The sequence below is a fragment of the Hyperoodon ampullatus genome (genome assembly GCF_949752795.1).
Source record: "Hyperoodon ampullatus genome assembly, chromosome: 2".
Lineage (NCBI taxonomy): Eukaryota > Metazoa > Chordata > Mammalia > Artiodactyla > Ziphiidae > Hyperoodon > Hyperoodon ampullatus.
In genome coordinates this window covers 11,662,843-11,678,178 of record NC_136915.1, presented here as the reverse complement: position 1 = coordinate 11,678,178, position 15,336 = coordinate 11,662,843, and the positions used below count along the sequence as shown (strand labels likewise).

Genomic DNA, 15,336 nt, shown 5'->3' with positions numbered 1-15,336 from the left:
ATGCACTGAGGCCAAAATTCATCAATGACCAATTGCTTTTTTATCAACTTTGTTGAGGTATAATTCATGTACAAGATCAGTGGCCAATTTTAAAGTAGTTCTTTAAAACTTAAAAAATTTTTTTTTTCTTTTTTGGATTTAGTTTCAGGAGGAAGGAAGTTGACTGGTAAATCCAGACATTCTGGGTGGAGAATTTTTGGTGAAATTCCCTATAAATGAACCAGCAGCTGCCTTCAGGGTTTGATAAAGGCCTCAGTGTTTGGAACACTGTGGGGTTCCTTCTCCCCATCTCCAGCTCTTTCTGGCTGGGTCCGGGTGGGTGTGAGAAGTGGTCACTTAAGCAACAGGAGTTGGGTGGAAATGCAAAGTGGGTGTGAAAGCATGAGGTGTACAAGGTGGCAGAGCTGAGCCCAAATCACATCACTGCCTCTCACTTGCTATGCAAGCTGTACCAAACCGCTGGGCATCTCTGAGCGTGCCTCAGTCTCCTCATCTGTAGAATGGCATCTGTCAGAAGACTGAGGTTTAAATAGCTAATGAGGGGACTTCCCTCATGGTGCAGTGGTTAACAATCTGCCTGCCAATACAGGGGACACGAGTTCGAGCCCTGGTCCAGGAAGATCCCACATGCCGTGGAGAAACTAAGCCTGTGGGCCACAACTACTGAGCCTGCACTCTAGAGTCCGCGAGCCACAGCTACTGAAGCCCTCATGCTGCAACTACTGAAGCCCATGCTCTGCAGCAAGAGAAGCCATTGCAATGAGAAGCCCACGCACCGCAGTGAAGAGTAGCCCCTGCTCACTGCAACTAGAGAAAGCCCGTGCACAGCAACGAAGACCCAATGCAACCATAAATAAATAAATTAAATATATAAATAAATAAATAAATAATTAAGCTAATGCACCCAAAGCACCTGCACCAGGGCCTGAACATGGTAGGCACTTAATCAAATCTAATATTCTTCTTACAAGGCTAGAAACTTGCCAACCCTCCACTCCCTGGATCTGCACTCTTCACCATGCTGTGCTCACTGCCCATTTCTAACTACCCGGGTGGCTCCCCCAGGCTCTACTTGAGAGCTGTCACACTGTGTTGTGACCCCAAGGCCCCGACCCACTTGTCTCTGAGCCCTACCTGGTTTTTCAAGCTCTGGATCTCTCTCTGTTGGGCATCGTCCTCTTCATGCAGAACCTGAAACTTGGGCGGGATCACCCTCTCCTTCTGCTTGGAGGCGGCTGTTTCCAACAGCTTCTGCCTCAGGTTGGCCACTTGGTTCTGCAGGCTTGCTATCACCGTGTCTTTGTATTTAGATTCAAGTTCAAAATCGGAGAGACGGCTGACTTCTTTTCCCAGCAGCAGAATTATTTCATCCTGGGTGGAGGCCAGATGGGAAATTTACTAGGTGTGGGTCTGGGTGTAAGGCTGAGCCCATTTAAAGAAAGACAGGAAAAATAGGGTATCATTCTTTGGGAAGGTGAGGGCAGGCAGGGAGGGAAAAAGCAGACTTTCAAGGCTATCTCTGTCACTTGGAAAATCTCATAGAGACAAGAATTGGGTTAAAATGATGTACTTGTATATAGACTCCTGTAATGGATGTCTGTACCTCACAGGTACGGAAACTTTCCTTTCCCCGAGAATTAGACTTTCATATTAAGAACAACCATCCCACTTGGGAACTTTTGTTGCTAGAAAGTTTACTTAGAACGTTTTCATTTATAATATTCAGCCTAGCACACTGGGGACCTAGGAAAGGTAGTTAGGAAAACAACATTCTGTTTGACCACATTATGCTTATAATGAGGGTTATTTTCTTTTAACTTAAAACATTCTGAAATATTTGTTTTCCCTTTCCTCTCTTCTAATATTTCCTGCCTCTTTTGGCTATTCATATATGAATTTTTTCTAGGTAACTCAATCTGGAAAGTAAATGAGACAGGAAGAGTGATTTATTTGCATGGGCTCATGTCAACTTTCGGCTGGAAAAACAAAATTGCTGGTAGACTTTACCCACAGGTATAATTAACCCTGTCCTCCATCTCTCCAGTGAAAAAGCTCTGCAGCCAAAGAATTGGTTAGGCTTTCCAAAAAAGGAAAAAACATTCCCCCAAACTTCTCACCAGACGTTATCAATAAAATGTCAGAAAAACTGAAGAAGAAGAAGAAGAAGAAGAAATTCCCCAGAGGCCTTTTCCAAAGCAGTCACAGGAGGAGGTAAACGGGCAATTTCTGGGCCAGCTCATTCCCAGGAGAGCCGTCCAGTCAGCCTCACGACCTGTTAGCTCCGTGACCTGGGGAAGGACAGGGTCTCGCTCATGAGAAAGCCTGTCTGACATTGCCAGCTGCTGCCAGGGGCCTTCTTTTGGGTCCTTGTGAAAGTTGGTGGCAAAACTTCAAGAGCGAGCATCAGACATATTCCCTCCTCCTGGGCAGTTTCCCCTGTTTCACCCTGTTATGATCAGCCAGGTGCTTATTCATTTTTCATGCAACAAACATTCATCGGGCAGCAACTAAGTGCCAGGCCCCGTGCCAGTGCTGGAATATAAGAAGTTTGCAGAGGGCAGTGGACCGCTGTGGGTTCTGCTTTCCTGGTGAGGGTCCCCTTGCCCTTCTGGAGGGAGCGCTCCTCCTTCCATGGGGTCTGGGTAAGACTGTCAGTCATGCGCCCCGCTCCTTCCTGTCCCACCTCCCCGTGTGCATGTGGCCCAAGCTGGTCAATCAGAGATTTCACACATCGATTACAGAGGGAGAGGATCGTGCCTTCTTTTGGATCATAAACTTTAAATATGTAGGCTTGTTGGCCTGAGTTTGTCTATTCTAACACACAAAGCCAGCCTTATGTAGAAAGCCAGACTCTGAGGGAAACAGAGGGGAGAGGTTGGTAGTGGGGAGGTGTTCTGATGACATTATTCAAGCTCCTGGATCTAGCCATACCTGAAGCTAGTGGCCCTTTCAATTTTCCAGTAAGATGAGCTAATCAATGCTCTCCCTCAAGCTAATTTGTTTATTGTCACTTGAAGGAGTCCTGGCAAGTCAGGGTAGAAACGGCTTATAAATAGAAAGAATTATTTCTATTATAAATAGAAAAAATTATAAATGGCTTATAAAATTTTTCTATAAATAGAAAAAATTATAGTGGTTGCACTATATTTCCAAGTTAAAATTCAGGCAGGTTGAAAAATGGCTACAAATACTTTGCAGTTTTGCCATCCAGTCTATTTCCCCACCCTCTAGTCTGGGCTGGCCCCGTGACTTGCTTTAACCAACAGAATGGAGTGGAAGTGATGCTGCATGATCTCCAGGCAAGTTCTTACAGGCTGTGCAGCTTCTGCTCTGGCCCCCTGGGAACCCTGAGACCACCGTGGTGTGATGAAAAGCCACATGCACAAAGTGGCCCACCAGTCCAGGCGTCCTGGCCGAGGCCCCAGATGTGGGAAGGAGGCCAATGGAGACCGACCACCAGACTGGCCAACCCAGCGGCTGACTGAGGCCGCATGAGTGAGGCCAGGGGACGCGAGCAAAGGAACCTTCCAGGTCAACCCATAGATTCTGGGGAATAATGAATTGCTGTTTGAAGCCGCTAAGTTTTGGGGTGGCTTGTTACACAGTGATAAATACAGAATCTGAGCGTGGCTTCTCGCCTTTCTGCAACATTTTTCAGAGTCTGGTCCCAGGATGCCTGGGTTGGAACCCCCTGCCTCCTGAAGGTTTGGATTTTCGTGTCTGACAAGAATCCCAGGTTAGTCTGCTCCTCACAAACTCTGAGAATTGCTGCAGGAGCAGGCCCTGGCCCTGAAGGAAAGCGAGATATTATAGACTGCTTCTTTTAGAGTAACTTTCAGGTCGTGTCTAAGTGGGGAGAAATTGACCTGGGACCTTCCCAGGATGGCTTGAATCCACCTGTTCTGCTCGCATCCCTGCTTTAAACCTCTCTGGCTCTTTAACGAGTCTCTTGGCCCAGGCCTCCCTGACTTCAGGGCTCACTTCCTCCTGCTAGGAACGTGTTTTTGCATCACTGTTCCATCACTGAAGGTTGATCAAGTGATTACTGTGTGGGAGTTAGAAGTACCCGCTGAGAAGCTAACCAGACCTGGGTTTGAATCCTAACACTGCTCCTTGCACTGGACAGCCTTGAACACATTACTGAACCTCTCTGAGCTTTGGTTTCCTCATCTGCAAAGTGAGGGTGATAAAATCTATTTTGAAGATGGTGAAGATTAACGAGCTAATAAATGTCAAGTGCACAGGACATGGCCCAGCACACAGTAGGTGCTCAGTACCTTGTAGTTGTAGATGTTATTTGGGATAAAATGAGCAGTGGCCAAACCTGGCTGAATGTCTTGGGAGGAAGAGGTGGTTTCTTGGAAGTAGGAAAAAGGGACAGTCCTTGAGACACAGAGAACAAGAGGCAGTGGCAATCTCTCCATGGTCCCTCTTGCTGCTGTAGCTCTGTGCTTCCCCGAGACCCCTCACCTTATCGTACTGGGCCAGGTCCTGGTCCACAAAAATTTTTCTGTAGGGCTCTGCCCCAGGAATTTCCTCGGCCACTGATTGTTCCGACAGTTCCGCCGCGTTGTTCCACACTAACACACAAGATCAACAGAGAATGCAGAGGAGACTGTGAGTTTCCCCAAAGTCTTAAAGAATATTTTCAGATTAACCTTCACATTCATGAGACTTATGCACTGAAAGCATTACAGGAGGACTGGAAAGGGTAAGAGCTGCCTCATTTCTCTTCCCCAGCGTTAACTGCACTGATGCACTGTGGTCTGTCTCTTTCCAGACTTTTTTCTATGCTGCATAAGAGCTGATGACCTTGGGCAAGTCATTTGCTCTCTCTAAGCCTTCGTTTCCACATATATAATTTAGGATCACTGATAGTCTCTGCTATAAAGGGCTATCTGGAGATTAAATAGAATAATGATATAGAGCAGGGGTTGGCAAACTATGGCCCTGCGGCCAAATCTGGCCTTCTGCCTATTTTTGTAAGTAAAGTTTTATTGCAACACAGCCACAGTGATTCATTTACATATTATTTATGGCTGCTTCCCAGCTACAAAGGCAGAGCTGAGTAGTTGCAGCAGAGACCATGTGACCCACAAATCCTAAAGTATTTACTATCTGGCTCTTTACAGGAAAAGTTTGCTGACCCCTCACGTAGAGCATTTAGCACTAAACATTAGCTATATATTTTTTTATTGCAGTCATATCATTTCAAAAACCAAAAATGCATTTACATGACAGAGATTTTTATCCAGCTTACTTATCAGCTAACAAAATCAAAAACATCTTCCCATGTCAGTATTTGAGGCTGTACTGGGTTCTTTTCAAGGGTAGCATTGTGGTCCACTGTACAAGTGTGCCAAACGTGTTTAACTAGGATCCACTTGATAGACATTGAAGCTTTCCTAATTGTTTTCTTATTTACCCCAATATTACAAGGCCTGTTTATATGACTTTCGGGGAGTATGGCATTGTGTTTGGGGGCCCCACTCTTTATCACATCAGACATCTCGCAATTCACTCACATCAACACTGAATGCATTTTTTTTTTATTGGTGTAGAAACGTTTGTAAAGATATCTATAATTCTACTTGTGAGACCACTTGGGCCCAAGCAGCGTATTTTAAATTTCCAAGTGACTATGGTTTCTGGACAGTCACTGCACATTCTTATCTTCTTGTGAAGTGAGAAACTGAACAAATTGTTTTCAGTGGTGATGAAACTTTAATGAGTGTTAACATTAATGATGAATGAAGCACGCACTGTCATGTTTGTGGACATTCATCATTCATTCAGTTTGCTTCTGCCTTTTTTATTTATGCATTTTAGAGTCAAAGATTCCTGCCCCCCAGCCAGGTCTCAAAACTGTTTGTGGACCCCAGAACCTCTAGTGGACAGAGCTGATGGCCTGTGGTGCCCGGAGAATGCACAGCCTTGCGTGTTGAATGAGCAGCCCTGGCCACAGTGTTTCCTGGGGCGCGAGGAACACAAGGGCCTGGAACTTCAGCAGCTGCCCATTTTCTCTCCCTCTACCTCGCCAACTAGGTCCATGATTAGAAAACTTTTATTTGAAGCTCACTGCCCCCATCTGACTCTCTTGGATCCTGAGCAGCTAAGTCCTAACTGACTACAGCAGCAGTGCCTGATAGAGAAATGATGGGAGCTACAGGATGCAATTTTCAATTTTCTAGTAGTCGCATTAAAAAGGTAAAAAGAAGAGATGAATTTTTTAATGATCAATTTTATTTAACCCAATACATTAAAAAAACATCATTTCAACACGTAATCGACAAAAAATATGGAGATATTTTATATTCTTTTTCTTCGAGGCATGAAGCCTTTGAAATCTGGGGTATATTTTACACTGATTGCGCATCTCAACTTGGAAACTGAATTTTCAGGAGGAAGACTTGATCTGTTTGAAGATTCCTCAAGAAATCGGCTCCCACTTGTGGAAGGTACTGCCTGACCCGTGTCGCCAGGGAGGGCCTCGGGGTCTGATCCTAACTGGGCCCCTGTCCAGTCTCAGCTAAGAGCTCTGGCATCTGATGCCATCTCTAGGGGTGACTCCGGCTGCCTCTGCGACCCTGTCGTGGCTGTCTTGAGGGACGCTTCCCTGCAAGATCATGGCCGGAGGGGGGACTTCATCAAACTTACAGAACAGGCTGATCGATGGGGTCCCTTTACTGGGGAAGGTGTGTTTACTCAAAGTCTTTGTGGGGCTAGAATTTGCTCTGAGACTCGCTTTCCTTACACCCAGGAAGGGAGGTGCTGGAGCAGTTACCCCTCACCCGCCCCAAACTTCTTTACCGGCTACTGTTATTTATCAGAAAGAACCTAAGGGCCATGTATGAAGAAACTGGCTTAACTCTAGCTGCTGGATCCTTCGGAGGTCCCAGTGGGGAGAAGCCCCAGGGAGGGTCGGGAGGGCTGGGGCGGTGGGACGGCGGATATGGGGACGCAGGCACTTTAAGAATTTTTGGGCATGATCTGTTGGCCAAATGGCAGGGGAGTTACTTTAATATTTTAACAACCCCCAGCTGTCCTGGTGCACTCCAATAATCACCAGTCTGCAGCAGGGGCAGTATGTGTGCACCTTAACTGTGTCTTTCAGACATTGTAAGTTGTAAATAAAAGTTAAATAACAATCATGGTTAGGTAATAACTTAAGTTTTAAATTTTAATATTTAAAATTTAAATATTAAAATTTAAGTATTAAAATTATTAAAATATTAACATTTAAATATTAAAATATTAAATATTTTAATATTTACTGAATGTTCACTATGCACCAGGCGCTGTGCTCAGCACTTACTGGCAGGATACGATTTCGTCTTCATAACAACCCAGTGAGATAGGCTTATTATTCCCATCTCCATTTTATATGTGAGAGATATGAGGCACAGAGACGTCAAGTCATCTGCTCAAGGGCACACAGCTGGTAAGTGGTAGAGTCAAGGGATGAACCTAAGTTTGTTGGATTCAGAGCCTATGCTTTTAACCACTATGCAGTCAATGTATTGAAGTGGGAAGATGTTTACAATATATTATTGAATTTTAAAAATCAGGTAGGGAATTCCTTGGCAGTCCAGTGGTTAGGATTCTGTGCTTCCACTGCAGGGGGCACAGGTTCCATCCCTGGCTGGGGAACAAAGATCCTGCAAGCTGAGCAGCATGGCCAAAAAAAGAAAAAAAAAGAAGGTTACCTATGTTAGGTTCATATGATCCCATTATTGGGAAAAATATATATATATATATATAAATCAAGGTGCTATTTTAATAAATCACTCCACATATTTTCTTTTCTCAGTAATTCTTCTGCACCTCCCATGAGCTCTTGCCATTAAGATTTGGCCTTGGAGCTGACGTTTTATTGCCTTGTGGTAAAGGAAGGATGAGTATTAACTAGAACAGGGTGATTTTTCCCCCAGGCAAAATGACGTTTTGATTTTTGACAATGTCTGGAGACATTTTTGAGTACCACACTTGGGGGTGGTGGTGGTGGTGGTGTTGCTACTGGTATCTCTGGTGGGTAGGAGTCAGGGATGTTGCTAAACATTCCACAGTGGACAGGACAGATCCTACAACAAGGAATTATCCGGCCCCACATGTCACTGTGCCAAGATTGAGAAACCCTGACCTGATCTGCAGTAAATAAATCCTTGGCTTTGGGTTTTCAATTAGAATTTTTCAAGTCTAAAGCAAGGTGACAGTCTAACAGTAAACCAATTTAATTGGAAGAGCCCAGCTTTGCTAAGAGAGGAAAGAGCTTTCTCGGAACCCTTAAAAAGAGGTGTTTTCTGTCAAGAGACAGCATGGAGGACTGGAGCACAGAGTTTTCTCTAAAGCGTGGAGTAGAGTGGCCCAGACAGAAAGGAACTCCCCATGACACGGGAAGATGAAAGTCCTTTTCTGAGGACGGGGAGAGTGTCAGGGGAACGAGGCCAAACGTTTGGCAACATGAGACCTGGCTGAGAGGCTGAGGAGATAGAGCCCAGGTAGATGTGAGGGACTCGAAGCCATACGACTCATCCTTCATTTCTCCAGGGGGGATGCAAGTCCTTTAGAGAAGCCCCAAGTTCAACATGGCACTAGAGCAACCGGTGATTACAGTGGAAAAATTTAAATGGCGGAGTGAAAAAAAGAAAAGAAACAGCCCATGTGCCATGTGTCCAAAGGACGCATTAAAAAAACAACCCCAAAAACCCTGTATATATGTTCATAAAACAGAACATGATCCATACAACAAAATGAATGAATCTCAGAAACACTATGCTGAGTGAAAAAAGCCTTCCACAAAGGAACATGTACTACATGGTTCTGTGTACTTGAGATTCTAGAACAGGAATATCTAATCCCTGGCGGGAAAAGAGTTCAGAAGAGTGGGTGCCTCTGGGGCCTGGGGCTGGGAATTGACTGGGGAGGGACATGAGGGAACTTTCTGGGGTGATGGTAATGTTCTATATCTTGATAGGAGTTTGGGTTACATAGGTGTACACGACCGTCAAAACTCAATGAGCACACTCAAGATCTACACCTTTCATGGTGTGGTAGCCAGTCTCCAAGATGGCCCCACTGATTCTTGTCTCCTGGTATTCAGACCCTTGCATCATCCTCTCCAATACTGGATGGACTTTATATTAATTAGCTGGGGCTGCCATAACAAAACACCACAGGAGGTCTTAACAAAAGAAATTCATTTTCTCACAGTTCTGGAGGCTGGAAGTCCAAGATCAAGGTGTGGGCAGGGTTAGGCCTATCTCCTTGGCTTGCAGACAGCCACCTTCCTGCTGTGTCCTCACATGCCCTTTTCTCTGTGCACGTGCATCCCTGGCGTCTCTCTCTCTCTTCTTACAAGGACACCAGCCCTTGGATTAGGGCCCACCCAATCATCTCATTTTAACTTACTCATCTATTTAAATACACTATCTCCAAACATGGTCACATTCTGCGATATTCGGATTGAGGCCTCAGCATATGAATTTTGGGGGAATGTAATTCAGTCCATAACAAAGCTTCTCTATGTAAACCAAGGATATTGCAGAAATGACACAGTTTGATTCCTGAGGTTAGATCATAAAAGACATTGCAGCTTCTGCCTCACTCTCTAGGACCACTTGTCTGGAGGAGCTGGCAGCTTGAGGATACTCAAGCAACATATGGAGAGGTCCACTTAGCGAAGAACTGAGGCCTCTTACCAAAAGCCATGTGAGTGAACCATCCTAGAGATGGGTCCTCCAGCCCCAGACAAGCCTCCAGAAGACCACAGCCCCAGCCAACACCATTACTGCAACCTCATGAAAAATCCTGAGCAAGAATCACCCAGCTAAGCCCTTCCCAAATTCCTGACTCAGAGAAACTATAAGATAATAAATGTTTACTGTTGTTTTAGGCCATTACATCCTGCAGTAATTTGTTATGCAACAATAAGTAGCAAATACAGGTTTTGGCACCAGGAGTGGTGGAAACTTTAACAAAAACCGTACAATGTGGAGTGGTTTGGGATGGAACAGTGGCCAGAAGCTGGAGGAATTTTGCCAAGAGTCTTTGAGAAAGCCTGAATAGTCTTAGTAGAAGCCCGATGGCCTTTGAGGAAGCAGTGAGGGAAGGCTTCCAGGAAAGTGAGGAAAATGTTACTGGGGTTAAGGGATCCTTGTTAGGTAGTGGCAGAAGGTTTCCTAACATGTTGCCTGTGGTCATGAGGAAGATAGAAAATGTTTGTGATGAGGCTGAGTGGTCAAGCTAAAGAGAGACCCAGACAGAGTCTTGGAAGGTGCTGCCTGGTTACTTCTTGCTACTTATAGTGAAATGTGAGGGGGAGAGACAGTTAAAGGAAGGGCTGTTAAACCAGGGCAATGTTCTGGGCTTGAAAATTCCCTGCCTCTCCACGTGGCAAATGAAATGTAAGAAACAGGTTCTGGGCAAAGATCAAATCAAGGGCGCTCTCAAGAAAACACAGTCCAGAGAAGAAGCTGAGGGTGTGGTTGTAAAATGCTTTGTTAAGAATACAGATCCAGGGCAGTGTCCAAGAGAACCCTTCGGTCAAAGAACTGGGCTTCTAAGAAGCTTCTGTCCTTTGTCAGTCTTTGCAGAAGCCCATGGTGGAAGGGCTTGTGACAAAAAAATCTGTGGGCGTGGGTTTTGCTTAATAGGATGAACCCCAATAAGAAGCACTGCCAACTCAGACTGACAGAGACCCACAAAAGTCAAAGAAGCGTCTGGACCCCCAAGCTTCTACAGGCAGGAAGCAGGCTATAAAACTGTGCAGCCACATCCATGGGACACCTTTCCTAGGAAAGGGAGGACGACTCAAAAGGAGGAACTCAGGGACCAGGGGCAGAGCCAAGAGCCCTGGAAAGTCATTTCTGGGCAAGAGTTGGACTGAAGCCCAGTCAAGAAACTGCCGATATTTTCCCAGCTGGACTTCAGAACTGCTTTGGGCCAGGGACTCCTGTGTGTTTCCTGTTTTTCTTCTTTTGGAACAAGAGGAGTGTATGTAGCAGTGATGCTATGTCTGTCCCACCAATATGTGCTGGGTGTGTGAGGGACAGACCCTTTGTTCAGAGGACTGCAGATTTCTGGAAGTAGTACTTGATGAGCTGAACGTAAGGTACTACACCCATGAGCCCCATCTGTACCTGGACTTGATTTAGACGAGATTCTGGAATTTGAGCCGATGCTGTTACTGGGGTGAGATTTTGGGGGGCCTCGGGAGAGAGGAGGAGGAGTGTGAATCACTGAGGACCCAAGGGCAGGCTGTGGTAGCCGGCCTCCAAGATGACTGCTGATAATCCCCGCCTCCTGGTCTTCAGGCCCGTGTGTAGTCTTCTCCCACACTGGAGGGTGACACCCTGTGTAACCAGCAGGATATTGCAGCAATGACAGAGCATGACTTCTGAGGCTTAGTCACAAGAGATGTTGCCATTTCCATCTTGTCCTCCAGGATCACTTGCTCAGGAGGAGCAGCTGCCGTGTCATGAGAACGCTCCAGCCACTCTCTGGGGAGGCCCATGTGGTGAGGAGCCGGGGCCTACTGCTGACAGCCATGTGAGCAGCCGTGTTGGAAGTGGATCCTCCAGCCCAGGTCAAGCCTTCAGATGACTGCAGCCTTACGAGGGACCCTGAGCCACAGTCCTCCTGCTAAGCTGCTGCCAAATTCCTGACCCACAGAAACCGTATAGATGATAACACATGTTTGATTTTTGCTTTAGGCTGCTACGTTAGGGGAGAATTCGTTATGCAATCATGATCACTAATACACATTGTGTGTTCATTTTACATGAAGGAGACAAAAAATGTTGAGTTCTAGTTAATGGTATATGTGCTAAAACATTTAGGGGGAGGACTACAGATGTGTGCCATTTATTTTGAAATGCATCCAAAAAATAAGATGGATTAATGCAGGAGAAGAAGGATGGGTAGACAGAAATGTAATAAAGAGTACAGCAAAGTGTTAGCGGTAGAATTAGGAGGAGAGCTGTCTCTGTAAAATTCTTTTTGCTTTGCTGTATGTTTGAAAGTTTTCACATTAAAATGCTGGGGCGAAATGGCTGAGTAATTTCTTAACTTGGGTGGTAGGTACATGAGCGTTCCTTAGATGATGATGATGATGATGTAAACTGCAGAGATACCTTTCATTTGCTCCTTAGTCTGTATATTTCAGAATAATAACTATTATTTGAATGGCTGAGGGAAGTGACTAGGTGAGGGGTCCTGAGTGAGACCAGGGAAGGGTGTGGAGGCATCGAGAGACCTGGGGACTCAGAGGGGTCTGGGGCTGGGACGCAGAAAACAGAGAATGGGACCTTCACACCAGTGGCCACAGAAGAAACCTGGGAATCATGCCAGGGACTAAGTCGACCCAGCTACTCTGCCTGCAAGGCTGGCAAGGCCGAGAGGATGGTGACAGACAGGAAGTCTCCTCCCCAAATGCCATGAGGCCTTCTGGGGGGAAGGCGGGGAGAAGGAAACCCTGATGGCTGTGTGTCCCCAAAGTGACCAGGCTGTGAGTGACAGTCACTGAGATAACCAGCCTTAAATTTGACTGAAAAGCGTTAGATTAGATTAGATTGAATATATCACCTCCGGAGAAGTAATTTTCTCCATAAGCCTCAGTCTCCTCTTACCTGTAAAATGCTAATAAAATATTTAAAAACCTCCTAAGGCAAGAGGGATTTCAGTTACCAATATGTCTGTACATCTGAGTCGAAGTATATAAATTTAGATTCTGATACACATTCATAGATATTCATATATACGTACAAACACACACACACACACACACACACACACACATACACACTCACCACAGAGGTACTGACGTGTGCAGATGGGCAGAGCACAGTCTTGGAGGAGTTTGTACCAAAAAGTCAACAGGGAGAATTCTGGTGATAAGGGTGACAGCTTATCTTTTACTGTTTTCTAACTTTCTGCTTATCCCAATTTTTTCACATTTGATTATGTTCTACCTCAGAACCAGAGAACATAAGCAAAAGCCAGAGAAAGACAAATATCATACCATATTGCTTATATGTGGAATCTAAAAAAAGGTACAAATGAACTTATCTACAAAACAGAGATAGAGTTACAGATGTAGAAAATAAACTTATGGTTACCGGGAATAAGAGGGGGGAGGGATAAATTGGAAGAGAGGGATTGACATACACAATACTATACATAAAGGAGATAACTAAGAAGGACCTACTGGATAGCACAGGGAACTCTCCTCAATACTCTGTAATGGTCTATATGGGAAAAGAATCTAAAAAAGAGTGGATACATGTATATGTTGAACAGATTCAGTGTGCTGCATACCTGAAACTAACACAACACTGTAAATCAACTGCACCTCAATAAAAATTTAAAAAAAAAAGGGAAAGCAGAAACTGAGACCCATCCTCCTAGCAAAAGCCCCTCCCCTAAGCCGCCAAGGAAGCGCCCATGAGTACCTTGCCTGATGATGGGAATGCTGTGGGCAGCTCTGTCCACCTCGAAGGAGAACATCTTCTTACTGGCACTCACGGGCCGCCTGTGGGAGGCTGGTGGGACCATGGGGGGCTCGGGGGACCCCTGCGACCAGCTCCTCTGCACTGGCGCTGGCCAGATGCCCGGGTAGAAGGGGGTCTGTGGTGGTGAGGGTGGCTGGTTCAGTTGCTGGGTGGCCCAAGGTGGCTGTGGCCTTGGCCAAGGTGCTGGGCCCCTCACCCATGGGAAGGAGACCTGCAGGGGCAGACAAGAGGGTCAGGGGAGGTTACGAGCAGCTGGGGTGGTCTTCACCTTTCTGTCCCGGCGACATAATTGCTGCCCTAGATTTTGGCGTATAAGTCACTTCTCCCAGAAAGCCCTCCCAGACACTCCCCAAAGTTGGGACGGCGGTCCCCACCATGGGTCACCTTGCACACTATCGCACCACCATTTATTGGGTGCAGCCTTCGTGCCAGGCACCCAGTCAAGAGATTCACATGCATTACCTCATTTAATACCCTTGATGCTCTGTGACGACCCCGAGGCTGAGCAAGACCTAGTGACTTTCCCAGGTTCACAGATTTGGCAGTGAGCGTCTGAGCGGGTAGAACGCCACCTCTGAGCTCTGAGAGGCTGACAGCTTTTTGTCTACCTTGCTCAGCACCGTATCCTCAGCTCCTAGAATAAACCCTTGGCACATACACAGTAGGTCCTTAAATACTGGTTGAAAGAATGAATGAACACATCTCCGAGATTCAAGCCCAGCTCTGCAGGACACACACATCTACACTGTGTGTCTCCCTGGCACTCCCATTCCACCTGTTCCCCGAAGCCGAGAGCTCTGGGGTGGCAGGCACCCCAACTGGCTCGCACCCCAGCTGGCTCTTTAACCTGTGACCCTCAACATCTGCCACATCTGATTCTTGGCAGATGCTCCGTAAATATCTATCGAGGGAACCTTTTTTCATCTGATCCAGCGGAAGATGTCCGTAGCTACTTTCATTAGAGAGCACATCAAAATCCATCTACACGGGGAGAAGCAAATGCTGAGAGGTGCTGACACCTGGCTTTGTCTTGGTTAATGCTGTTGTGGCCGTCCCTCTCAGAGCCTAGTGGTTAAACCGTGACATCGTGAATGCTACCATTTATTGTAATTACTCACCGATTTCTCACGATAGCCCTGAAGGGGAGGAGCTCTCCTTATTCCTAGCTTACAAATGAGGCTTGGAGAGGTTAAGGACTTCACCAAGCTCAGGTGGTGGTGGAGAGGGTGGTGGGACTGGGGTTCTGGAAAGCTCTTTCCCTCTCTGTCTCTCTCTCCCTTCTCTGCCCCGCCCCCAGTCTCTTGGCAGAAAAAAACACACTTTTCAAGGAAGAAGCTAAGTTCAAAGGTTTGCCGCCTGTGGCGGGTCACGTTTCTCTTTCTGCAGACTGCAGACACATAATGAGAAACAGGACAGAATGCTTCCGAAATAGGAGCACTGGCAGACAGAACTTCCTATAGCTCCAGCTGGATTGTATTCAAGAGGAAGGTTCTCCACTCACTCAGGTTCCCAAACCAGTCTTTTAGCTACAGTCTTTCCCAGCCAAGTCAAGAATCCAGTGAATTCCCCTGAAGACTTTTTTGGAGTCAGGGAGAACACTGTTCGGGAAAATCAAACTCCAATTGCCTGGCGACACCTGGCCCAGCATTTACGATGACACTGGCCCCGTTGAAACCTGTTTCGGGAACGGACTTGGCAGTGTTCCAGAACTCTGTTACCTTATGAGAAGATCCGAATTTCTCTCCACTGTGAGCACCTCGGTCTCCACCTAAGCTTTCTTCCTTTCTCTCCTTTCAGAAGCTGAGGTGTCCTGCTCCTGCCTTGCACT

General features: G+C 46.2%; 1 protein-coding gene across 1 annotated transcript in view; it reads right to left on the bottom strand.

Annotated features, from left to right (window-relative positions):
* The window catches only part of LOC307063644 (forkhead-associated domain-containing protein 1-like), a gene marked incomplete at both ends in the record, with an annotated part of 72,446 nt that overhangs the window by 48,996 nt on the left and 8,114 nt on the right, over positions 1–15,336 (bottom strand). The window contains 3 exon segments of the mRNA XM_079719873.1: positions 1,135–1,371; positions 4,471–4,580; positions 13,449–13,719. Of these exon segments, the coding sequence (XP_079575999.1) occupies positions 1,135–1,371; positions 4,471–4,580; positions 13,449–13,719 (618 nt within the window).